At 48.4% G+C, this 25,098-nt stretch overlaps 2 protein-coding genes across 5 annotated transcripts in view; both read left to right on the top strand.

Annotated features, from left to right (window-relative positions):
- FAM120A (family with sequence similarity 120 member A) overlaps positions 1 to 7,110 on the top strand; it is a 118,773-nt gene extending 111,663 nt beyond the window's left edge. For 2 of the 4 annotated variants that reach the window (XM_021671900.2, XM_012463587.3), the window contains exon 18: positions 5,221 to 7,110. In XM_021671900.2, coding sequence (XP_021527575.1) covers positions 5,221 to 5,532 — 312 coding nt within the window. In that variant the 3' untranslated portion in view covers positions 5,533 to 7,110. The other 2 variants (XM_064361594.1, XM_064361595.1) reach the window with 2 other exon arrangements.
- Positions 7,111 to 18,460: 11,350 nt separating this feature from the next.
- Positions 18,461 to 25,098, top strand: part of PHF2 (PHD finger protein 2) — a 103,623-nt gene continuing 96,985 nt past the window's right edge. The window contains exon 1 of the mRNA XM_021671899.2: positions 18,461 to 18,564. Coding sequence (XP_021527574.2) covers positions 18,467 to 18,564 — 98 coding nt within the window. The 5' untranslated portion in view covers positions 18,461 to 18,466. The remainder of the gene's footprint in view (positions 18,565 to 25,098) is intronic.

Below are 25,098 nucleotides of genomic sequence, written 5' to 3'. Positions count from 1 at the left end.
TTCTTGCATTTCTAAAAAAAGTAGCTGTGCTATTATTACCTACATTATCTAGGCAGCCAGCCGTGACCTACTGTACATTCCCTTTTTACCTCATCTGCCTTGGTTCTAGAAACACCTTCATGTCTCATACCCCTACCAAGCCTTGTGTCCATGCGTCCATTTTGGCTTCTGAAACCCTTTCTTTAGTAGATTCTCAGGAAGGGCTCCTCAGGAAGAAAGTAGGGAATAATATTAATTTGAAAACAGTTTATTTTCCTTATAACTGGAAGCATTGGTTCACATTTTCTTTCCTCAAGTGTCTTATGTTGCTTCATTTTCTTTCTTTTTTTTTTTTGAGTTGGAGTCTTGCTCTGTCACCCAGGCTGGAGTGCAGTGGCACAATCTCGGCTCACTGCAACCTCCACCTCCTGGGTTCAAGTGATTCTCATGTCTCAGTCTCCTGAGTAGCTGGGATTACAGGCATGTGCCACCACACCCTGCTAATTTTTGTATTTTTAGTAGAGATGAGGTTTTACCATGTTGGCCAGGCTGGTCTCAAACTCCTGACCTCAGGTGATCCATCCATCTCGGTCTCCCAAAAGTGCTGGGATTACAGGCATGAGTCACCACGCCTGGCGCTGCTTCATTTTCTTCTGGCATGAAGCTCTGCTCTCAAAAATGGATAATAGTCTAATTTTTTCCCCTTCGAAGTCACTTGCCGTTTTGGCCTAAATGCCAGACTGTTTTTGTGTCTCAGTAAGAGTTTAATGACTTTCCTTCACAGTGCCCTGGGACTGGTTATTCTGGATCAGGGCACTCAGTGTGAAGAGCATGCTTTCCAAAGGTAATTTCACATTTCATTTTATTTTAGAAAGTTTCCTTGAATTAATAGTTTTTAAAAAAATTTTTGTCCTTTGTATTTGTTTCTTTTAAAATATATGACTCACATACATGAAGTTTACCTATTTTAAAGTATAGTTCAATGGTTTGTTTTTCTCAGAGACTAATTTTTAGAGGTAGTTTCAGGTTAACAGCAAAATTGAGCAGAAGGTGTAGAAGCAGAAGGCAGAGTTCCATATCCTCCGTGCAGGCACACACACAACTCCTCCATTGTCAACCTCTCCCACAGAGGGGTCCCTGTGTTACATTCTGTGACGCTACATTGACACATCCTTTTCACACTAAGTCCGTAGTTAACGTTAGGGTTCATTCTTGGTGTTGTACACTCTGTGGATTTGAACAAACGTATAATGGCATGTATGCACCAATATAGTTTCACACAGAGTAATTTCACTGCCCTAAAATCCTCTATTCTCTGCTTGTTCATCCCTTCTTCCTCCCATCTGGGTAGTTACCAGATCTTTTTTGCTCTGAATGTCACATAGTTGTTAATCATACAGTGTGTAACCTTTTCACATTGGCTTCTTTCACTTTACAATATGCATTTAAGTTTCCTCCGTATCTTTTCATGGCTTCACAGTTTATTTATTTATTTATTTATTTATTTATTTATTTATTATTTTTTTTAGCACTGAGTAGATTATATTGTCTGGATGTACTAGTTTATCCATTCACCTACTAAGGGACATCTTTGTTGCTTACAGTTGGGGCACTTATGAATAAAGCTGTTATTAACACCCATGTGCAGATTTTCATGTAGGCATAACTTTTCAGCTCCTTTGGGTAAATATCCATGAACATGACTTTGGGATTTTATGGTAAGTGTGTTTTGTTTTGTAAGAAACCACCAAACTATCTTCCAGAGTGGCTATAACATTTTGCATTCCCCATAGCAATGAATGAGAGTTCCTGTTACTCCACATCCTCTCCAGCATTTGGTGGTGTCAATGTTCAGGATTCTGGCCATTCTCATAGGTGTGTAGTGGGAGCTTTTTGTTTTAGTTTGCATTTCCCTGATGACTTATGATGTGGAACATCTTTTCATGTGCTTATTTGCCATCTGTATATCTGTTTGGGTCTTTGCACCATTTTCTAATTGGGTTGTTTGTAATTCAGTGGTTTTTAATTTATTCTCAAAGTCAAACAGCCATCACCATTAATTCCAGAACATTTATCACTGCACAAGAAACCCCTTGCCCATTGTAGTCACTCTCCAATCTCCCCACCCTCACCCCTCAGCCCCTGGCAATCATTCATCTATTTTGTGTTTCTGGATTTTTCTGTTTTGTATATTTCGTATAAATGTACATGTTGTGGTGTGTATCAGCATTTCATTCCTTTTTATTGCTGACTAATGTTTCATTGTGTGGAAAGACCATATTTCTGTATCCACTCATTTGTTGATGGACAGTTGGTTGTTTCCACCTTTTGGCTGTTACAGATAATAGTATTAGGAACATTTATCTACAAATCCTTGTGTGGGTTTGTGTTTTCAATTCTTTTGTGTATATGCCTACAAGTAGAATTTCTGGCTCACATGGTCACTGTATGTATAACCATTTGAGAAACTGCTAGACTGTTTTCTAAAGCAGCTGCACCATTTTACATTTCCATCAGCAGTGTACAAGGACGCCAGTTTTTCCACATCCTTGCCAAAACTTGCTGTTTTTCTTCTTTTTGGTTTTAGCCTTCCTAGTGAATGTCAAGTATTATCTCATTGTATGTGGGTTTCTTTTTTGTTGTTTTTGTTTTTGAGATCAAGTCTTGATCTGTTGCCTAGGCTGGAGTGCAGTGGCATGATCTCAGCTGACTGCAACCTCCGCCTCCTGCGTTCAAGCAATTCTCTTGCCTCAGCCTCCCAAGTAGCTGGGACTACAGGCACACGCCACCATGCCTGGCTAATTTTTGTATTTTTAGTAGAGACCGAGTTTCACAATGTTGGCCAGGCTGGTCTTGAACTCCTGACCTCATGATCTGCCTGCCTTGACTTCTCAAAGTGTTGGGATTACAGGTGTGAGCCATCGTGCCTGGCTTATTGTGGTTTTGATTTGTATTCCCTGTCTTCATTTCTTTCCAATTTAAAAATCTTTTCTTTGTTTTTATCTTCTTTGGATATTTATTCTTGTGTTTCTTCTAATTTAGTCTTCATTTCTGTAATGAAGTTTTTCTTTTTATTTTGAATTCTTCTCTAAGTTTTTTCACTTCATTCCCAGTCTTTTAGTTTGATTTCTGCTGTTCTTTCATGTCTTCTATCATTTTATCAACCTGTTTTGAAATCAGAGGGGGTACTTCTGGTCTTTTTGTGAATCTGTCTTTTTGATATGCTTTGTTGTGTGTGGGCCTGTGACTTCACTCTCTTCTCCCATTTCTCACAGTGTTGTGTGTTATTCCACCTGGTACTTTCCACTGTGCATCCTGGGAAGGTTGGAGGATGTGGGCAGCTTTGCTCTTCCTTTGTGGTTTCATCACATGTTAAAAATATGCCAGTTGTTTCCTGAGAATTTCTAGGCTTTCTCTTTTTGTTGTCCCCATCCATCCCATTTTTATTCCACTCCCAGCACTTGCCCTTGGGGCAGAGCCCCATCCTGTTGCTTGGTCAGTTCTCAGAGGACACACAGTGGAGCAGAAGATGCCACACCACACATAGTGCATTTGGTGGTGGCATGAGGAACCTGCTCCTGGTGGCAAAGGCTTATGGTTGTAGAAAGAGGGGATGTCTGTTTCCAAATAGGTAAAAGCCACTTTCCTTCCCAGTCCCCTCACCCTCTGTGCACACCCCTCCCCTGTCACTGGGAGGGACTCCTTTGAGTGTCCCTAACAGGCCTGTATTATGGCACCTGCAGCAAGCGTCCATAGATACCCACTTCCAACTCCTGATGATCCTACCATATGTGCTGATTGAGTCCTGTAGTGGACTCTCCCTGACAGTGAGGGCTCTGAGGTTTGAAAGGATATGTTAAAATCTTCAGAATTATTTTTTTACTTCTTGGTCCTGCTCTATATCATCATTATTATTTTTTGAGACAGAGTCTCAGTCTCCCATCCGCTTCAGCCTCCCAAAGTTCTGGGATTACAGGCATGAGCCCCGTGCCCGGTAGTCCTGCTGTATTTTTATGTTTGATATTATTTGTCTCCAGGTTCAAAGAAAACAATGATTACATTTACTTACGGAGAAAGGTGCATTAGTATTTCTGAACTCTAGGGTTGGAAGCTAACATATATGTTGTAGGAGAGTATTTGGGGACCTTTGGTTTATTGAGGTCATTTCTTAGGCAAGGGTCACATCTCCATGTGGGTTGAATGAATAGACTTTGTCATCAAGAAGGCAAATACCCTGGTTTTCAGAATAGGAGGCCTAGAAGATGCTGGAAGGTACCACCATCTTTGTTGGGAAGGGAATGCAAAGGCAAGCTGGAAGATTCCTGTTCTCATCTGTAAAATGACCGTTTGAAGGTGAAAACCATCCAGGTTTTCTTCAGCATTGAGTCAATCTATGACAGTGACTCTCAGCCCTGGTGATTGGCTCCCAAGGGACATTTGGAGATGCTGATTGTTATGACCTTGTGTGGGCACTGGCTTTTAATGGGTGAAGTCTAGGGATGCTGTTAAACACCCTATGGTGTATGGGACAACGCCACCACAGAGAATGAACAGAGCCACCGTATCATATACTAAGGTTGAGGAGCCCTGGTCCAGTGATAGAAGCAATTCAAGATCTGTCTTCAGTGCCCTCACAGAGAGCCATGTCTTTCAGAAAATGTGCTGGATTAGTCTCAAGATCCTTTTTTTTTTTCAGATAATTATTTTTAAACCTATTAGGAAGGGGAAGACCCATTCAGAAGAGATATTTCACAAAAACGTGGCAATTATCAATGCAGATTTCTTGTTGAGGTTCCCCAGCAATGACTGTTTTTTCCCCAGTAGAAATGGGGTGTGTGTACTGCTGCACATCACAGGCAGATGTGGGAGACCCTGTTTGTTTTGTGGTGCTGGGAATAGTCGTAATTTTAGAGAAGACTTATTGAAGGGCATTTGTTATTTTAAACAATTTGGTGCCATACAAAGGATTAGACCAGAGCTCCTGAAGTAGGAAACTCCCTCATTTTCAGGGTATTAACTACAGAGGAGTTGAGGGAAGGGGCCATGGAGGGAACTGATTGAGACAGGTAGAGCTTATACCACCTGATGAAAGTCAAAGCAAAGACAGGGTTAGAGGGACCCCACTGGGCATTTTCTGCTCTTGAATCTGCAGAGAGTGTCATTAGGCCGAAATTGGCATCCTCTATCTTCTGCTGTTTATCAGAAGCCACCTTCTCATTTGTTGTCCTTTGTTTTAAACAGGGCAGACCTCCTTATGCTGCTTCAGCAGAAGAAGTGGCCAAAGAACTTAAGTCAAAATCTGGGGAATCAAAGTCCTCTGCTATGTCTTCAGACGGGTCCCTGGCTGAAAACGGAGTGATGGCCGAGGAGAAACCGGCTCCCCAGATGAATGGGAGCACGGGTGACGCCAGGGCCCCCAGCCACTCTGAAAGTGCCTTGAATAATGACTCTAAAACGTGCAATACAAATCCTCATTTAAATGCACTAAGTACAGACAGCGCTTGCCGCAGAGAAGCTGCTCTGGAGGCAGCTGTCTTAAATAAAGAAGAGTAAACTTATTTTTTATAGAGGGTGAAGGATGCTGGAAGGGTAAAGATTTAGGAATATCTGGAGAGAGAGAGCCTGCAGTTATGTACATTTTGTCCTTTCCGTAAGAGAAAAATGAGGACTTTGGAAATTCAGATCCCTCTTTGATATCAGAGATTTAAACAACACATTTTTAGTTTTAACCAGTTGTAGTCAAAATGCTACAATAAAACAAAAAAGAGAAAGAAAATGAAGAGCATTTGACTCCCGCACTTAAAATGAAGTACACATAAAGTTTAAACTGGTTATGACAAAAGCCTATAGTTGTGTTTCTTGAACTATAAAGAAAACAAATTTTGGCAGTCTTTAAGTATATATAGCTTAAAATATAATTTTTAGCATTTGGCACCATATGTATGCCATTATATTTGATTTTGCATTTACTGTTTCACAATGAAGCTTTCTTTAAGGCTTTGATTTTTATGATTATGAAAGAAATAAGGCACAACCACAGTTTTTCTTTCTTAAATTTCATCACTGTTGATGTGGTTCTTTTGTGTTAAAAAAAAAAGTGCAACTATCAAAACTAAAAAATTATAGAGTAATATTGCCGTTCTGCTGATTTTAAATATACAATACATCATACATACTTTACAAGCAAGTTAAATGGAGATAAAGTTGAAATCATAGAAGATGCAAATGACCTTTCAAAATCAATACAATGTGTTCTGAAACTTTTCGTGACTAATACCATGCATCTGTGATCAATGAACTATGTGGTTTTGAATCGGATGTAGACCATTAGTACTACTACTTGAGCTAAACTTCTGCATGGTTCATAATTTTTAAAGTGTGTAGTTAATATGCATGTTATCGTCCTTTCTTCCATTCTTACCAGTATGTGCCCATTTGCAAAACAAAAATGCTAATAATCAGTAATAGTCCTATAAAAGATGTTAACTCTGTTTAGTCATTGACTGATCTTGCTCTAACCTTAAAATTTTGTGATTATTGACCTCTGTTGCATTTATTCTAAAGCCCCCCCAAAAATTATCTAGCCGTTTCAAATATCAACATTACCCTGGTGTATTCACTGCTGTATGCATTATTGTTCTTTGTTGCTGTTTTATGCCTTCATATTAGCAAATATGAAATTCTGTGAAAAAAAAAAACCCTTTGATCTTTAAAAAGGAAAAAAAAAACCACCCCCCCTCTGTAGCAGGAAACAAATTGCTTGTTCTTGAGAAATTTCCCATCAAGAATTTAGTAGAAGCAGGTATACTTCTATCATTTTGATGTTTTTGTTAATGTTTCCAAACAATGTACTTTGAAATCAGAATCACTTCTTATCGTTTTCATATACTTCTGATGCTCTTCATCACATTAGTGATCAGAAATGAGGTGTAATTCCCCAACCCCTGCCCGCAAGAGCTAAGTAGGATCTTACTGTAAGTTGAAGGGAGTTTTGCCCTAACTCATGGATTGTGCAAGAATGAACTGCTGTTGGGTTTGATTGACTGTCGATGGATTGTGGTGTGGTGTATCTGAAGGCTATTGAATGCAACTTACAATGCTTAATAAAAATCTTTATTCTTTTAGTATAAAGTATGGCGTGGCTTTTAAATTCACTTGTAAAAGCTAATTTTATCGAGGTTTAATTCAAATAGAAACAATTACTGAAAAGCTTGATCAGATAACCAAAGTTAAAAAATACTGTACCCTTTCAAAGTAATTCCAGGTTTCCGGCTTAGAGGAACATTAATACATGGTTAATTTGTTTGATAGTTAAGTTTCAAGCAACCAAAGGGATTAAAAAAAAATTCTGATAAAGCAGAGTTACAGAAAAGGTTTTCTTATGCCCCAAGGACGCAATAAATTTGACTCCACCATGTTTTAAAAGCTGGATATTACAAGTGTAGCCGGTTTTCATGCCATCCTTCTGACCGAAGGCTCTTCTCTGCAGCCTGATAAGAGGTCCCTATACCCAGGTCCGCCGAGCGCCTGGTGAGACGCTCCCCGTGCTGCCCTCTAGTGGAGGCTGGCGGGCTAACGGCGCTGGAGGCGGCTAAGAGAGCCGCGGCGATCCCGCTCCAGGGAGGGGCTGGCGCTCGCCCGGGGGCGCGTTTCCTTCCTGTGAAGGGCGGGGCGGGGCCTTGCGTGGCGCTTCCCGGTCCGCCACCGCGCAGGTCCGGGTGCGTGCGCAGCCCGCGGGGCGGGGCCGTGTGGATGGGGCCTGCTCTCGGGTGAAGTTTCCTCCCGACGGTCGAGACCGAACCGATGAGGCCTGTCCTGTTTGCGTGGCCGGCGCAGTGCTCAGCAGAGACCCGTCTTCCCCGAGACAGAATGAGGAGACCCCGGGAGCCCGAGTCCCAGCAAGGCCCGAGCCGAGCCAGTTTCTCCACCTAACACCCCGAGAGCTGTCCTGGTCCTGGTTGTTCAGACCCCAGACGAATTTACCCCTGCTTTTTATGGGGTGGGCTTTCAGAGTTTGAAGGAAAGGAAGCCAGCCTCACTCACTCCAGGGCCTCTTCCCACCCTGACTCCTCCGTCCCTGACGGTGGCTCGCTGTTTCCCGGCCGCGGCTGAGCCCCTCTGCGGCAGCCTCCCGGTGGCGGGCCAGCCAGCCCTGCTCTGTGCTGTGGGAAGATGGGGGCGCCAGGAGGTCTCCATCTTTCAAAAACACCGTTCTACTGGGGACCCTGCCTGTGACGGAAACAAGTCAAACCCACTCTGGGTCGCGAGTGCTTGGCAGAGGCACAGAGTTTTGGAGGAGCACTTTTCAGGCCCACCAGCTTCCACCACCCATTGCAGTGCCTCCCGCACCGTGACAACCACGCGATTTTCTTCCCTCTAGGGGCAGGTACACCCCACTTGAGAATGGCAAACTGACTGGGGACAATCCTCTGGCTTCAAGTGGGGAGAGGGACGGGCTTCTGAACAGTACAGTCTCAGCAGCAGGAAAGCGTGCATGACAGGCAGGTGCTCCTTCCTTCCGGTGGCTTTCATCCCTTAGTTGCAATTGCTGTAGGTGAGAGCAGCACAGCGTGCTCTAGGTCACTCTCAGCAGGGACTAGGCTGGAACCCAACCCTTAGCTCTAAGTTGGGTCTGTCTGCCTGCTCCTAAGGCCCCAGTAGGTGCAGGCTCGGGAAGGAGAGAGGAAGGGAAAGGGTGCTGGGGCTCCAGCGACCCTGTGGCTGGAACAAAGAGGCCAAGGACACCCCTCCTGGCTGGAGCCATGCTGGCCACTCCTCCCACACCACCGGAGTTGCAGAGGAAGGCCCAAGGGCGATGCTGAGATGGGCCCCGGGGCCAGTGGCTCTGGGTGACGCTGGTGCGGGCTGGACTAAATGGTGATGCTGGTGTTTCTCCTTCCTGGCAGCATGGTATCCTGCGGCAAGTCATATGCTCTCCTGCCTGGCCATTTAGTGTCTTCCTTTTCAAAAAATAGGTTTTACTGATTTTTTTTCTTGTTTCAAAAGCACTATGTATTTATTGTGGTGAATTTAATAAATGCTGGATACACAAAAAGGAAAAGAAATCCCCAGTAATTCCATCGGGAGACACCTGTTTTTAACATTTGGTCTCTCTCCTATGCAATGTATTTTTTTCATATACAAAAATAATCATGTTTTTAATATTTTGTAACATTTTCCCCACTTAGCATCATTTGATGATTGCATTTCCCTACCATTCCATATCCTGCCATAGTCCCTCAGACTGCACGGTGGGGCTGCATCAAAACGTATTGTCTTTCCCCACTGTTCAGGAAGCACTGAGGGAGAGTTCGTGTCAGGCCCAGCCCTAGGCCCCATGGGACAGAGGATGTCAAGACCCCTGCCTTTCTGGCCTTTACGTTTGAGTAGGAGGACAACATACATGTGTACAAATAATATTTCAAACAAGAAAATGAGAAAAAGACGGGGAGATGGGTGGCATGGGTGGGTGATGCAGCCATGAGTGGAACCTATCTCAGAATACAGGTCTGGGCCAGGAGCAGCTGATAGAGCACCGAGCCTAGGGGAATCCATGGAGAGCGGAGAAGCCCATGGCCACCCTGAGGACAGGGCTTGCTGTGTCCCCCAGTGCTGTAGTCTGCTGAAGGCTTTGAGGCAGGCCGGATTGTGCTTGGATGCCCAAGTTGGGCTCCAGATGTCCACGCTACCCTGTAGGTGAGTCTTGTGAGGACCGCTGTCATTATTCCTGGTTAGCATTTCACCAGAAGGATCTCCTAGTGGGGAAGGGTGAGGGAAGGGAGTCTTATGGTGCTCGTGCCAATTTAGCCCCGAAACGCTGCTTGGTATCCGGGGTCCAGGAGCTGTTTATACCAGCCTGGCCGCTGGGCACTGTCAAGACACTGGTGTTTGCCAATTTGACAGGTTAAAAAATGGGTTATTTGTGTGACTTTGATTTCTAGTGAGGGTGAACATTTCCCCTCTTACATTTAATTTTCCCATAATGTCTTCATTTGTCAATTGACAGGGCACTTCTAATGTCTCTCTTGGCTATTTCATGATCTCCCAAACAATCAGGCCAAAGGCAAGAATTTGAAGAAATAATTCACTGGCTGGGTGCGGTGGCTCACACCGCAGGATCACCTGAGGTCGGGAGTTCAAGACCAGCCTGACCAATATAGAGAAACCCTGTCTCTACTAAAAATACAAAAAAATTATCTGGGCATGGTGGTGTATGCCTGTAATCCCAGCTACTTGGGAGGCTGTGGCAAGAGAATCACTTGAACCCGGGAGGCGGAGGTTGCAGTGAGCTGAGATCGTGCCATTGCACTTCAGCCTGGGTAACAAGAGCGAAACTCCGTTTCAAAAAAGGAAAGAAAAAGAAAGAAAGGAAAGAAAGAAAGAGAGAAAGAAAGGAAAGAAAGAAAAAGAAAGAAAGAAATAATTCACCATCTGTATCTTCCTCTATATCATCCCCAACAAGGACCAAGGTAGTGCTAGGCTGCTCTGCCTCCCTGGACACCCCCTCCTTGCCCTGCATTCCTTCTGCCTGCTCAGAGGGAGCCCAACTCTGCACTGCATGGGGCAGATAGCATAATGCCAAGTATTTTATGATGGATGCTAACCTTAGGGGTGACTCTCATCACTCCCTCAATTTTATTCTACTTTCAGTCCTTCTGAGAATGCACTAATTTCTTGTTAGCCCTAACTCCATACCCCTACTCACTCGCTATACATTGGACAAAAGTCCTTTGCTACTTAGCTTCCCATGCTGTGGAGTAGACGGCTTTTGTAGGCTCTTTTGCCAAGAGCCTGCTGCTGGCCACCCTGCCAGCCCTGCCCTCATCCTTCCCACCTTGGTTCCCAAGCTATCTGCTACTCCTCCCTGTACCCCAGGGAAGCCTCCAGTCCTGGTGCTAACATAGCTCAGGCTAAGTTGACCCAAAGACCTGCAGATGGGACAAAACAGGCTTTTCATTAAGATGCTTTGCCCTGTGCTGGTGCTGAAGTGGGTGTGGGACTTCACCAGAGTTTGGAAAGGACAGCCATGTGAAAACGCACACAAGAAAAAATAAAGTGAAAATACAACAGCAGTGGTAGTAAGTTCTATGAAGGACAAATGCAGAGGAAATGAGGAATTTACATGGGTGGGGGTGGGAGGAAGGTGTCAGGGAAGCCTCTCTCAAGAATGATCTAGAGGGCAGATGGGAGCTACCCAAGCAGATTCCAGGCACCTTGGGTGGACCAGGATGGCCCTTTCCCTTGCTGTGCTCAGCAAGCTCCATCAGTTCAGGAAGCAAACAGCTGGAAGCACCTGTGCAGACCCATCCTGACCTCATGAAACCATGCTTACTCCTGGCATCTGTGCATGCCCATCCCCACAAACTCAACTGATGCTAGTATGGGCTATAGAGAGGGTCACATCAGTCCCAGTTTGCCCAGGATAGAGAGGGTCACATCAGTCCCAGTTTGCCCAAGATAGCCTCAGTTTGCCCCTGTTCTCGTGCTTTATTAACAGCACCCTTTTGGATAGTAGTAAATCATGTGCTCACCTGGCTGAGAGACTTTTGTCCACAAGCTCACTGCATCCAAACATCACAGGACCATCCTAGAGATGGTCAAAGAGGAGGGTCATTTTCATACCTGTCAGAGAAGCCCAGATGGCTTAAAAACTTTCCCCAGGTACTCCAAGAAGGGACCCAGTCTTTGAATTTTCTATGCACTGACCAAATCGACTCATCTGTCACAAATTCATATCCAGCCTTGAGCTAGTATTTCCTAACATCTTCCACGCCATCAATTATTAGTTACTTGTCTCTTGCTGTGACCTATGGGATCTATGGAGGTAGGAATGCTTCTGCCTTGTTTGCTCTATGCCTTGTTTGCTCTATGAAACCTGCATTTAGTTGTGTGCCAACAAAATAACCTAGAATAAATGGACAAATTTCTAGACATACAAAACTTACCAATACTGAATGACGAAGAAACAAAAAATCTCAACAGACCTACAACTAAGTAAGAAGCTTAGATCACTAATCAAAAACCTCACAACAAAGAAAAGCTCAGAAACAGATGGCTACACTGGTGAATTGTATCAAATATTTAAAGAAAAATTAACAGCAGTCCTTTTCAAACTCTTACAGAAAATTGAAGAGGAGGGAATACTTTCAAGCTTTTTCGATGAGGCCATCATTACCCTGATACCAAAGCCAGACAAAGATACTAGAAGAAAACTACAGATTAATATTCCTTATGAATACTGATGTCAAAATCTTCAACAAAATACTTGCAAACTGAATTCAGTAACATATTAAAAGCATCATATGCCATGACCAAGTGAGACTTAATTCTGAGAATGCAAGGATGGTTCAACATCCAAAAATCAATCAATGTAATACACATGTTAACAGAATGAGCAATAAAAACCTACATGATCATCTCAATTAATGTAGAAAAAGCATTTAACAAAATTCAACACCCTTTTTTTTCTTTTGAGATGGAGTTTCAGTCTTGTTGCCCAGGCTGGAGTGCAATGGCAGGAACTTGGTTCACCGCATCCTCTCCCTCCCAAGTTCAAGCGATTCTCCTGCCTCAGCTTCCCAAGTAGCTGGGATTACAGGCATGTGCCACCATGCCCCCCGCTAATTTTTGTATTTTTAGTAGAGACAGGGTTTCTCCATGTTGGTTAGGCTAGCCTTGTACTCCCAACCTCAGGTGATCCATCGCCTTGGCCTCCCAAAGTGCTAGGATTACAGGTGTGAGCCACTACACCCGGCCCAACCCCCTTTCTTGATTAAAAAATTAAATACACTAGGAATAGAAGGAAACTTCCTCAACATAGTAGAGGCCATATGTGAAAAGCCAACAGCTAAAATCTTTCTCAATGGTGAGAAGCTGAAGCATTTCCTGTAAGATCAGGAAGAAGGCAAAGATGCCCATTCTCATTACTTCTATTTAACATAGTACTGGAAGTCCTAGCCAGAGCAATTACACAAGAAAAAGAAAAAATAAAAAGGCATCCAAATTGGAAAAGAAGTAAAATTATCTGTTCACAGATGATATGATCTTCTGTCATCATGTAAGATCATCAAGATATAGGAACCCTAAAGATTCCATGCACACAAAACCACCCCAAAACCTATGAATTTAGCAAAGAGCAAAATACAAAATCAGCATATCAAAATTAGTTTTGTTTCCATACACTAACAATGAACAATCTTAAAACAGCCAGGCTCGGTGGCTCACGCCTGTAATCCCAGCACTTTGGAAGGCCAAGGCAGGCGGATCACCTGAGGTCAGGAGTTCAAGACCAGCCTGGCCAACATGGTGAAACCCTGTCTCTACTAAAAATACAAAAATTAGTCAGGTGTGGTGACATATGCCTGTATCCCAGCTACTCAGGAAGCTGAGGCAGGAAAATCACCTGAGTCTGGGGAGTGGAGGTTGCAGTGAACTGAGATCACACCACTGCACTGTACCCTGGGTGACAGAGCAAGACTCTAAAATCTAAAAAGGAAATTATGAGAAAAAAATCCATTTATAATAGCATCAAAAAGAATAAAATAGGAATAAACTTAGCCAAGGAGACAAAAAACTTGCACACTGAAAATGGAAAACTACCAAACTGCTGAAAGCAATTTAAAAAGACACAAATAAATGAAAAGACTGCCTGTGTCTATGGATTATAAGACTTATTGTTAAAAGGTCAATCTCTTAAAAGTAATCTACAGATTTACTGCAATCCTTATGAAAATCCCAACAATGTTTTCTTGCAGAGATAAATTTTCTAAAGGAAAAATCCATTCTAAAAATCATGGAATCTCAGGGGACCCCAAGTCGCCAAAACAGTCTTAATAAAAAAGAGCAAAGTTGGAGATCTCACATTTCCTGATTTCACACTAAGTATAAAGCTACAGTAATCAAAACTGTGTGGTACTGACATTAAGACAGACATATAGACAGACAAAATACAATAGAGAGCCAAGAAATAAACCCTCACATATGTATGATCAAATGATTTTCAACAAGGGACCAAGACCATTCAGTGAGAATAGGACAATCTTTCTAACATGATGCTGTGAAAACAAGATATTCACATACAAAACAATGAAGTTAGGTCCTTACTTTACCTCATTTACAAAAATTAACTCAAAACAAATCAAAGACCTAAATGTAAGCGTTAAAACTGCAAAACTCACAGAGAAAACATAGGGAAAATGCTTCATAACATTGAATTGACAATGATTACTTGGATATGAAATCAAAAACACAGGCCAAACAACAGGAAAAATAGATAATGTAGACTTTTTACCAAAATTTAAAACTCTGTGCAAAGGACACAATCAACAGAGTGAAAAGGCTATCTATGGAATGAGAGAAAATATTCCCAAATCATATATCCCAAGTAGCTGGGATTACAGGTGCCCGCCACCATGCCTGGCTAATTTTTGTATTTTTAGTAGAGACAGGGTTTCACCATGTTGGCCAGGCTGGTCTCAAACTCCTGACCTTGTGATCCACCTGCCTCAGCCTCCCAAAGTGCTGGGATTATAGGTGTGGGCCACTATGCCTGGCCCTCCAACAGTTATTTGCATGTTGACGTTCATAGCAGCATTATTCACATAGCCAAAGGATGGAAGCCACCCAAGTATCCACTGGCAGATTAATGGAGAAACAAAGTGTGGTACATACATACAATGAAATATTATTCTGTCTTAAAAAGGAAGCAAATTTTAATCCATGCTTTATGGGGATGAAACTTGAGGACAGTATGTTAAGTGAAATAAACCTGTCACAAAAGGACAAATACTGTGTGATTCCACTTATATGAGATAACTAGAGGAGTCAAATTCATAGAGACAGCAGAATGGTGGCTGCCAGGGGCTGGAGGAGGGGAGGCTTAGTATTTATAAGGGACAGTTTCCACTGGAGACCATGGAAAAATTTCTGCAGATGAATGGTGGTGGTTGCACAACAGTGTGAATGTACTTAATACCACCAAACTGTGCATTAAAAATGGTTAAAATGGTAAGTTTTATATCACGTATATTTAACCCCAATTTTACCAAAAATTGTGCACTTGCCCTCGACACATGTTGAGTGAATGTGTGAACCACAGGCCCTGGAGCAGGCTGTGTGGCTGGCTGGGTAGGAAGAGGAATAAAACACATCCATCCTGCAGCGGCACTGTCATTGTAGCACCAGGGTACAGGTGCAGTGGAGGCCCTGGAGCTTGTGAGCCCACCCACGCTGCACCTGCACAATGCCAGCCTGACTGAGGTTGTGGGTGGGGACCTCTTGACACTGGCATAGCCTCCTAAGCGCTGAACTGCAGCTGAGCCCTGGGCAACAGGGAGGGTGTAGTGGGCAGGTACTGAGGCACAGGACCGCATAAGCAGAGGAAGCCATTGAGTTTGGGGCCAAAGCCAATGAGGTGTGAGGGGCAGCAAGACGCTGCTGAACTTCCAAGGCCACTGCCCTCCTCCTCTCTGGGGCCTTTCCATGCAAGAGTGAGTTCCCTGTGCTCCTTGCCCTCTCTGAGTGGTCCCGTTCTGGCCTTTGCCCCCAGCTCACTTTCTCAGGGAAGCATCCCTCTAGCCAGCGCCCTTCTTTCTACCCAATCATCTTGAATGCATTGATGTATGTATTGACTGTCTCCCTTTACTCCAGTGTGAACTCCAACAGAGCTGAGACTCTCCCGAGTCCTCAGTATCTACAACACTGCTTGGCACACAGTAGATGCTCAATAAATACTTCGGTATAGGAGTGAGAGAGGAGGGAAGGAGGGAGGAGTTGGGTGGTGCATGTCCTGAAGGCGATGAAGAAAAGAAAGGAGAAGCTATAGGAAGAAGCCAAACAGAGGGAGCTGGTGGGCTTGCAGTGACACTTGTTTTATCCCAGACAATAGGCAGCCATGGATGGGCTTTGAACAAGAGGAATGTATCTGGTGGACAGCACAGGACGTGTAGGTGGGCACAGGAGACCATCTGGAGGGCAGGGTTGGGAGGTGGGTGGGGTGGACACCCATGAATGACTCGGGAGGGAGGCCGGGCTGCTAGGAGACTGGGCCAGGTTTTCTGTCCTGAGATTCTGGAATTCTGTGTGGTGACTGCAAGGCGGGGAGCACAGGCCCAGGACTCGGAGACCTGCTGGCTCTGGCTCTCTCCCCTCTCACCAGGCAGCTGACATCCTCTGTCTGGCTGGGTATTTAATTGTTTAGCACCTCAGTCTTCACTTCTGTGAAATGGCACCAATATCAATATTTCAAGGCACCAAAGGAGAGTCCTGTGTATGTAGTAATAGCCATCACCAGGAATTTGGTAAGCGCTTACAAATATCTGGTTGGGTACTGGTAAAACCTCCTGAGGGATTGAGCCCAGGGCACCGTCCTGGTAAAAGCATTTGCTAAATGTTGGCTAACTACTGTCATTATTTGTAAACAGGCTAATAGAAGTGTTCAGGGATGGGGGGCTGCCCACAGTCAGGGCAGCTTCCCCTGTGCCACAGCAGCCTCCAGAAGTTTCCAGCTTCATTTGGGCACTGCTCACCTGACTGCTTTAGTACTGCTTTAAGAGCGAGGGAGAGTGTGTCCATCCGGGAAATGGGCACCACTCACCCAAAACCCTCCTTTTGGGCTCACAACCTTAAGGCTGAGCATTCTATCTACATCATAGTAGACAGCGGTTTAAGAATTACTCTTTTCCCAGAACTTTAGTATGTTAAAAGAAAAACCAAAACACCCAGGCTTTCACCCAGGAGGAAGGGAACCAGTGACAACCGGAATTCAGGTAGGAAGGCCTATTGCAGGCCATCCTGGACAACCCATAGGTGTGGGAGCTAGGGGTCTCCTGCTCCTTCCTCTCCCTCCATAGCCAGCTGCTTCTCCCCCAGCCCCTTTCCCCAGTGCCTAGTGCTTTGGGTAGTGCCCTGAGTCTGTAACCACGGGGTCACCTGTTGGGGGTTGGTGGCTGACTCTGAGGGCAGATTTTGGCTCAGAAGGAGGAGGAACCTTAATTGACCAGCCTGCCTTGGAGCGAACGGCCCCTAGGCAGCTGCAGGGGGCAGTTATGGTGAGGGGCCGAGGGGCTAAGGAGCCTTGTCACCGATGCTGCTGGAGACCGGGCCAGGTTTCCTGTCCCGAGATTCTGGAATTCCTCTCAGAAATAGCCCGCATTTCCCAGCATGATGCGGATTTTGCTGAGGGAGGATGGGAAGAGAAAGACGGTGAGGGAGGAAAGGCGGGGAGGGATGTGCCCCCCGCCCAGCACGGATGCCCCAAAGATGCAGAGACTAGCGGGGCAGGGAAGCCTCCTCTAGAACGTGTGCAAGTTACTCCTCATAGCGCACCTCTGCTTCTCCTCCCCACAGTGGGGGCTCAGCTCCCTGGACACAGGGGCCAGGTTTCCCGTCCTCTCCGCCTCTTAGGTCACGGGCCTGGGGGGCTCAAATGCCAGGGAGCTCTCTCGTGATAGAGCTAACCCGCCCATGCCAGCGCACTCCCGGCCCCGGCTTCTGTCGTCTTCCTCTGGGGCTGAGCATCAGGGAAGTCCGCGGGCGGGATCCTTTGAGGGAGGCGGCAGTCCCCAGCCGGGAATGAGGGGAAAGGGGAAGCGGTGTCCCAGCCAGAAATTCAGTGGGAAACGGGCATGGGAAGGAGGCCGCGCGGCCGAGGAGGAGGAATACCCAGACCATGGTGGGGTTGGAAGAAAGTTAGGGCCAAGTATTTGCTTGTCGGCCTTCTGGACGAGGAAGGCGTCCCTGCAGGCTCCGCTCCCACACCCCGGGTCTCCCCGCCAGTTTTGCTCGGGTTCCCCCAGCTCATCTTCTCCCCGGTGCCCCGCCCACCTTCTCCCCGGGGTCCTACCCCACTTTCACCCTCAGGGCTCCCCCAGCTCACCTCCGCGCCCGTGGACCCCTGGGTCTGCCTTCAGCCTTGGGGCCCTCCTCGGACTATATTCCACCTTTGGGGTCCCCCCACCCGCCATTTCCTCCGGCGGGGTGCCCCCGCCCGCCTTTTCCCCTGGTGGGGTCCCCCAACCCACCTTCTCCCCCGCAGGGTTCCCCAGCCCGCCTTCCCGGCGGCGGGAGCGGCGGCCCAGGCCGGCGGGCGGAGGCGGCGCCACCCGGGGCGCTGACGTAGAGGCCGCTCGGCGGCCGGGGGTCCCTTCGGTGGGGCCGCGGCTCCCCGCCCGCCGCCCCCGCGCGTCCATTCCCTTTTGTGTCCCGCGCGCGGCTCGTCCCCCGCGCACACTCGCGCCCTGAGCCCCGCGGGCCGGCGGGCGGCTCCCGGCGCGGCCCCTCCAGCCAGCGCGCCCGGCATTGTGTGGACGCGCCCGGCCGGGAGCGCGCGCGGGGTGCTGTCGTGCGCCCCCGTCCCCGTCCCCTCTGGGCCGCGGCGCCGCCTGCGCCCCGCCGCCCCCGCCGCCCTCGCGCGGCCCGGCCCCCGGCCCGGCCCGGACCGACCCGGGCAGCGCAGCGGCGGGGCCGAGCGGCGGCGCGGCGCGGCAACATGGCGACTGTGCCCGTGTACTGCGTCTGCCGGCTCCCCTACGACGTTACCCGCTTCATGATCGAGTGCGACGCCTGCAAGGACTGGTTCCACGGCAGGTGAGCGCGCGGCGGCCGCTCGGCCCGGCCAGCCCGGCCACCCCTCCCGACCGAGCCCCGCGCCCCCGGCTGCGCGCCCGCAGGCCCGGCTCGGGGACGGGCCGCCGCCGCCGCATTCCGGGCGCCCAGGTCGGGGCTGGGCCGGGCCGGGCCGCGCGCCCTTTTGTGCCCAGGGCGGGGGCGCCAAGCACGGGGCCCGCGCTGGGCGCCCCTGGCCGCCGCGCACAAAGCGAGGCCCGCGGGCCGGAAGGTGGGCTCGGGGCTCGGGGCGCGGGGAAGTTGGGGCTCCAGGCCCGGGCCGGGCCGCCTGTCAGCGGGGTCGCGGCGGCCGCAGAGGCCGGGCATCCGGAGGGAGGCCCAGGCCTGGAGCCCCCGCCGCCTCCCCCCTGCGAAGTTGCAGGAACTTTCCCCGCGCGGGCTCGGGGCTGACCGGGCCGGGAGAAGCGGGAGCGCAGCCCGGTGCGGGTCCCGGGAGAGGCGCGAGTGGCGGGCTCCGACGCCGGCAGGGCTGGGACGGCCGTGGGGGCTCCGGCGAGGTGGCAGCCGGCGCGCCCACCCTCCGCCGTGGCCTGCGAGCTCCCTCGGACCTTGTCCCGGAAGGCAGGACCCCTCTCGGACCCCCGCGGAGCACCTGAACCTGGCAGGCCTGCGGGTCCCGGGGCGGGAGTGTGGTGACAGAATAGTGTCTGTGAGTTGGGTAAAGGGGGTTGGTATGGGTTTGCCGCCTCCTCCCCGGCCTTCAGCTTTCCCAGTTTCCCTCCTCTCCGTTCCTGGCAGGAACACCCCGGTTTTGACATGATCTTATGCTCTCTAAGGAAGATGGGGAGGGGGGAAGGAGGTAACTCTTGGAGTCACTGAAAACCCCCGCCCTCTTGGCCGTTGCTGGTGGCCATGACCTGGCCCCGTGCCTAGGATAGGTCCCTTCCCACCAAGAAGTAAATGGAGGAGGAGGAAGAGGAGGTGATAGTCATGCCCAAACTGCTCCAACAGGTTCTCTTGCATCTGAATTTGCCTGTGGGATGTGTTTGGACCGGGGCTGGCCAGGGCTGTATGCCCTCTGGGGCTACAGTCCCAAACCACCAGGAGCAGCCTGGGGGAAGAGAGGGGTGTGTGGTGGTGGTTGGTCCGGGATTCTCCTTCCAGAGAGGAGACCCTCCTGCTGGTTTTAAGCCTGGGTCTTCAAGACTGGTCAGTGGCCCTTAAGAGTGGGTTGTGGCCCCGAGTCCCGTCCTGCCAGTTTGCATGTGGTGACCCGGGTGGCTGGGATGTGACAGGGCCTGCTATGTCTGTCAGCCGCAGGCCTGAGTCCCACCTCCATGCTGTAAGAAGGGCCTGGGACTCTGGGGTGAGAATGCCCACGGAAATCTGGGCTGCCTTCCTGGTATGTCCAGGGCTATGGAAGCCCCTCGGAGCAGGGGAGGCTGAGTGGGAACACCAAGCTCTGCCCAGAACAGGGCTGCCGTGCACACCCCCAACTGGCAGCCAGCAAGAAAAAGTTCACAGCCGGACCAAAGTGGGTGAGAACCTCTAAAGCTCTTCAGATCCAAAGATGCTGAGCAGTTGGCTCTGAAAGTGGTGGGGTCTGTCCCTTCTCCCTCATCCCCACCGGGGCCCTGATCTGGCGAGCAGTCACCCCCCTGCAGAACCCTCTGGGCACCTGTGTCAGCTCCTGGCTGCTGCCCACACTTGGGGCCCAGACTGGAGAGAGTGAGAGGGATGGAGAAAACCTTTGTCTCACTGCTCAGGGGACCCTCTGGAAAGGGAAGGTTAGTTCTGAACTAGACTTCGAGGCCAAGCGAAAAACTCCAGGAATGAGGGGCAGGCAGGCGACAGGGGCTGAGAGCTGGCCTGAGAGCTGGTTGATGTCATTTGCTGTATTGGCCCATGCAAAAATCCCAAAAAGAGGAATATTTTGGGAGGCTTTATCTCCTTTTTTCTTATTTGGGATCTCTGATTGAATCTAATACAGGTGGTTGATCAGCACAGATTTATTCTCACCTATTTGTGGTGGCTGTGGGGTCTGAAAGGAGCTGTGCTTCCCATCAGCCATGAAAGTCATTTTCTCCTGTATCTTATCGAGCAGAGGCGGGGTCATTTGCCACAGTGAACCCTAAGGGGAGAAAGCCTCTGGGTGTGCCTCCTCCCCCACCCCTGTGGTTCTGGGCAGGTGTGTGATGGGGGGGACAGGCATCAGGGGTTGGTGGGGTTGGTACAGCTCTCACAGCCCTGGGCGAGTCGCTTGGTCTCTCAGCATCACTGTTCTCATCAGTAAAACAAACATGTGTGACCAGACCCCTGTGTTTCTCCACTTCCAGATAGTCTCCTGTGGCCCCAGTGGTTCTTTCTTGATCTTTGTACCACCTATACTGTGATTTATTTCCATTTAACATTTCAGCTCACTTTTTAAAAGTTTGAATACTTTTAAACTTTTTATTTTGAGAGAACTTTAGACTTACCAAAGAGTTCCAAAGATGGCAGTTTCCCTGTATCCTTCCCTCTGCTTTCTCTGCAGTGAACATCTTACATAGCCACGGGACCAGTACCAGAACGAAGGAGTTAACGCTGGTGCTGGGCTGTTAACCAAACTGCAGACTTTATTCAGATGTATTTAACCAGTGTCCCCCGCTTAATGTCATTTTTCTGTTCCCGGATCCCACCTTGCATTTAATCCTCATGTCTCCTTACTCTCGAAAATACTGCTTTTAAAAGGAAACTTCATGTCATTCCCTGAAATAGAACATTACTGTAACTTACCATACACAGTAACTATAAAAATAAACACACAACTGTTAAAGTAAAAAGCCGTTCTGTCCCACCTGTGGTCACATCACATTCCTCCAGCCAGCCCCGTTTTGGGGAGAATTGGAGAGAGGGTCTCTAAGTCATCACTCACACACAGTGGCTGCGTCTTTGCTGTTGGCAGCTTTGGCGGCAGCCGAGAACTTGTTTGGGATAGAGCTTTGGCCATTTGTGGGGCCAGAGCTTGCTTCAAGGGCCCCTCCTCAGGGACTCTGAGCACCCCTCCCAGTGTTCTAGCCGTGGCGGGTGGGACTGACCGATGGCCTGGGTGGGAAGAGTGTTCACCATGGGGGAGGGAGGAGCGTTGTGTTCTGTCCTTGGGGTCATGCATCCTGCATTCCCTGGAGGGGCAGTGTCGAGTGGGGGTGGGGGAAAGAGGCCCTCCTTTCAGGCTCCCTGCTGTCCCTGGGATGTGTGTGCCATACTTGAGCTGTCCCTTCACCAAGTCTTTGCAAGATTCCTCCTCCAGCCCCATCTTGACCTTGGCTCATCGCTCCTGGGGCCGGAGATCATCATCACCTCGCCCTTCTTCACTGGCACCGACTGGGGTGCTGTCCCAGAATGTGAGCTTTGTCCTGGGAGGGATGGATTTTGTGGCAGGACTTGGCAGGAAGCAGCTGGAGGCCGGTTGCCTTTGGAGGTGTCTTGTATGCCTCGTTTGGTGGGGATGTGTGGCTTGGCACAGGCACTGAGGAGGATCTCTCCTCTCCTCTTAGGGATCCCACTCTTGCACAAAGCCCCTCGGGCCATGCACTGTGGTCCCTTGTGCCTGTGTCTTCTAACTGGACAATGGAGACCAGACCCCATGCCCTCCACCCCTGCCTGCAGCCGTATGGTGGATGACCTGGCATCTCACTTTGTCACAAACTTGCTTTGAATAATTTCAATCCCTGGGAAGTAAGAATGCTTCTGTTAAAAGTTTTAAACATCCTTAACCCATAGCTTTCTGGCCTTCTTTCAGCTGCTTGTTCTATTGGACTGGAAGGATTTTTGGAGGTGTAATCAGTAAAACTGACTTGAAAGAAACTGAAAGCTGTTCAGGTCACTTCAGTGACAGACATTTCATTTATACCTCAGTAACTATCTGTTGGGCATGTATTCTGTGTGGAGTTCAGTGAGGGCCCAGGGGGTAGCCAGGCAGCTCCTCTGAGAAAGGTGGCAGCCACCCTGGAGGGAGAGTGTCTCAGCAGAGGAGGGGCTGGAGTGGACTGAGATTTTGACAGGGTCCCCCACGTTGCTTTGGGGACAGGTGGGGGGGAAGTTAGGGGCAGGGAGCCAGTGAGGAGGTGACTGTCCTGCAGGTGAGAGGCAACAGGGCTTGTACCCAGGGGGAGGGCATTGGGACTGGGGTGGGGAGAAGGGTCACATTCTGGAAGTGCTCAGAAGGTAGAGTGGACAAATTGCGTGGCATGGCTCCCTCCAATTCCTGTGCGTCCGTCTTTCTGTCTGGGCTTGGCCTGTTTTCCTCCTCAGGCTCCTGTCTCTGTGTCCAGCTCCTTTGGGATGGCCTTTCTGGGCTTTCATTGTACCTACCCAGCCTTAAGTTCCTTGGGGCAGAGCCACATCCAGGGGCTACCTGGGAACACTGTGGCTGTGCCCTGCAGGCCAGCTCTGTTGTTGGCCAGTGGAGTGTGTGTGCGAGAGGGAAGGAGGCCCCGCCGTGGGTCACATCTGGGTGATCAGAGCTGAGAGTTAAATCCTAGAGCCTCACATGCCGGAGTACTGGGGGAAGGGGCCTCCTCAGGGAGATGTCATTGTGATGTAGGAATAATGATTAATCACTTAAAAACAAGGAATTCTCCCCCTGTGTGAGTTTTTAGAGTTCTGGAGGAGGTGGGAACAATGTCAGGCCAGCTTTTAGAGGGTAAAGTAGAAGTCCCTGTCTGTGGATGCTTTCCAAAGGAGGCAGGTCTTGAAGGAAGTAAGGAGCTTCATCTCAATTGTCAGAATGTTTGCTATTATTGAACATACTTAATAGTTGGCTGGAAGTGTGCTTGGTGTGAACCTCTGGACTGCAGCCCACATTTGTTTGGGGCTGCTTGGGCTCGGTGTGGCCACAGATAACCTAAAATCTGGGCAGAGTTTTGGGTGGACCCTGCCACCCCCAGACACCCTCTTTTTTGGCCATCCTTGTAGTACCTTGACACATGCCAGGTTCTTCTAAAAGAGTGAATTTTTCTGGTGGGAGCAAGTATGGGCCAGAAAATAGTGTTGTTCCATGACACGCTTCTCTGGGAGAATATTACTTTTGAAATTCAGGGTGTGGGTAAAACAAAGTCCATCTCTTGGTTTTTTAAAATAACAGATGGGTCTGATTGTGCTGTGGAAGCTAACATTCAGTCGAGGTTTAATGCCATAGGGGTTATTTTTCATTCATCATGTTTGGTTCCCATGTCGACTGTGAGAGGCAGATAGTGTGGGTCACCCTGTCACCTGCTTTCCCAGCGTGGACACAGAAGCAGCGGGGGCTCTGTCACACGCAGGTCTCTGGCTTCATCAGGTGCACTCCGAGCCGCAGCAGGTGGACACCCTCACCTCCGAGAGGGTGCAGGTGAGGAGGTGGCACCTGGCTCAGGTTATTCTGGCTCAAGGGCCTGAGCAAATATGGGGGCTGATAACTGCTCATGTCCATGGTTTCAGCAGTGTAACATGGACGGAAATGTGGTCACAGAGGAAGGCCACATACCGAGCTAGGGGATGAGAGGTGCTTCACTGTCCAAGCAGCTGACTGCAGCAGCTCCCTCCTGGGTCTGAGTATGCCGGGCGCCTCTCAGGGTCTCTCGCCATAGTGCCTCCCTCTCTGCATCTCTCGTTCTCTGTCCTCTAACTTCTGCAAAACTTGATTCTCAGCTGTTTGGTTCGGTTGCAGTTGGGCGGTCCTAGCTGTGGGCTCCAGAATGGGACTTGGCTTCTATTCTTTAGGGTGCAGGACCTGTTTACTTTTCTCCTGGACTCTCCCTGCCACCATACTGCTGGGTCACCCACAGAAAACACGTGAACATATTTAGAATTCTAGCCACTGACTGGTTTGGATCTCAAAGTATAGGAACTGAAAAATCTTTGCGGTATATGTCCCTATCTGTCGAAGCTTTCCGAAGGCGGTGTGTCTTGAAGGAAGCAATTTGTTGTGAACCTCATCTTAATCGCCAAAACGTTTGCTTTTATTGAAACTATTTAGCTAGAAATGTGCACATGGGGAAACCAGCCTTTCACCTTTTTAAAAAAAATTGCGGTGAAATTCATATAAAATTAACCATTTGAAAGTGTGAAGTTGAGTGGCATTTAGTGTCATCATAGTGCCATCAAAGGTGGTTGAGCAACCGCCACCTTTATCTAGTGCCCAAACATCTTCGTCACTCCTAAGTATACCCCATATGCACTAAGTAGTCCCTGCTCTTTCCTCCTCCCACTAGCCCCTGACAACCAGCTGTCTGCTTTCTGACTCTATTGGTGTGTCTATTTTGGATATTTACTATTTCATATAAATAGAATCATACAATATGTAACCTTTTGTGTCTGGCTTCTTTTGCTTAGTACAGTGTTTTTCAGGTTCATCCACATTGTATCACGTGTCAGTGTTTCATTAGTTTTTATGGCTGAATAATATTCCATTGTATGGATAGACCACAGTTTATCCATTCATCAGTGTATGGGCATTTGGGATTTTTCCACCTATGGCTGTTGTAAATAATGCTGCTATAAACATTTGTGTATAAATATTTGTTTGAACACCTG

Source organism: Aotus nancymaae, unplaced genomic scaffold, assembly GCF_030222135.1.
Source record: "Aotus nancymaae isolate 86718 unplaced genomic scaffold, 86718_ANA_hifiasm-v0.15.2.pri h1tg000041l, whole genome shotgun sequence".
Classification (NCBI taxonomy): domain Eukaryota; kingdom Metazoa; phylum Chordata; class Mammalia; order Primates; family Aotidae; genus Aotus; species Aotus nancymaae.
This window is presented reverse-complemented; position numbering and strand designations above follow the sequence as displayed.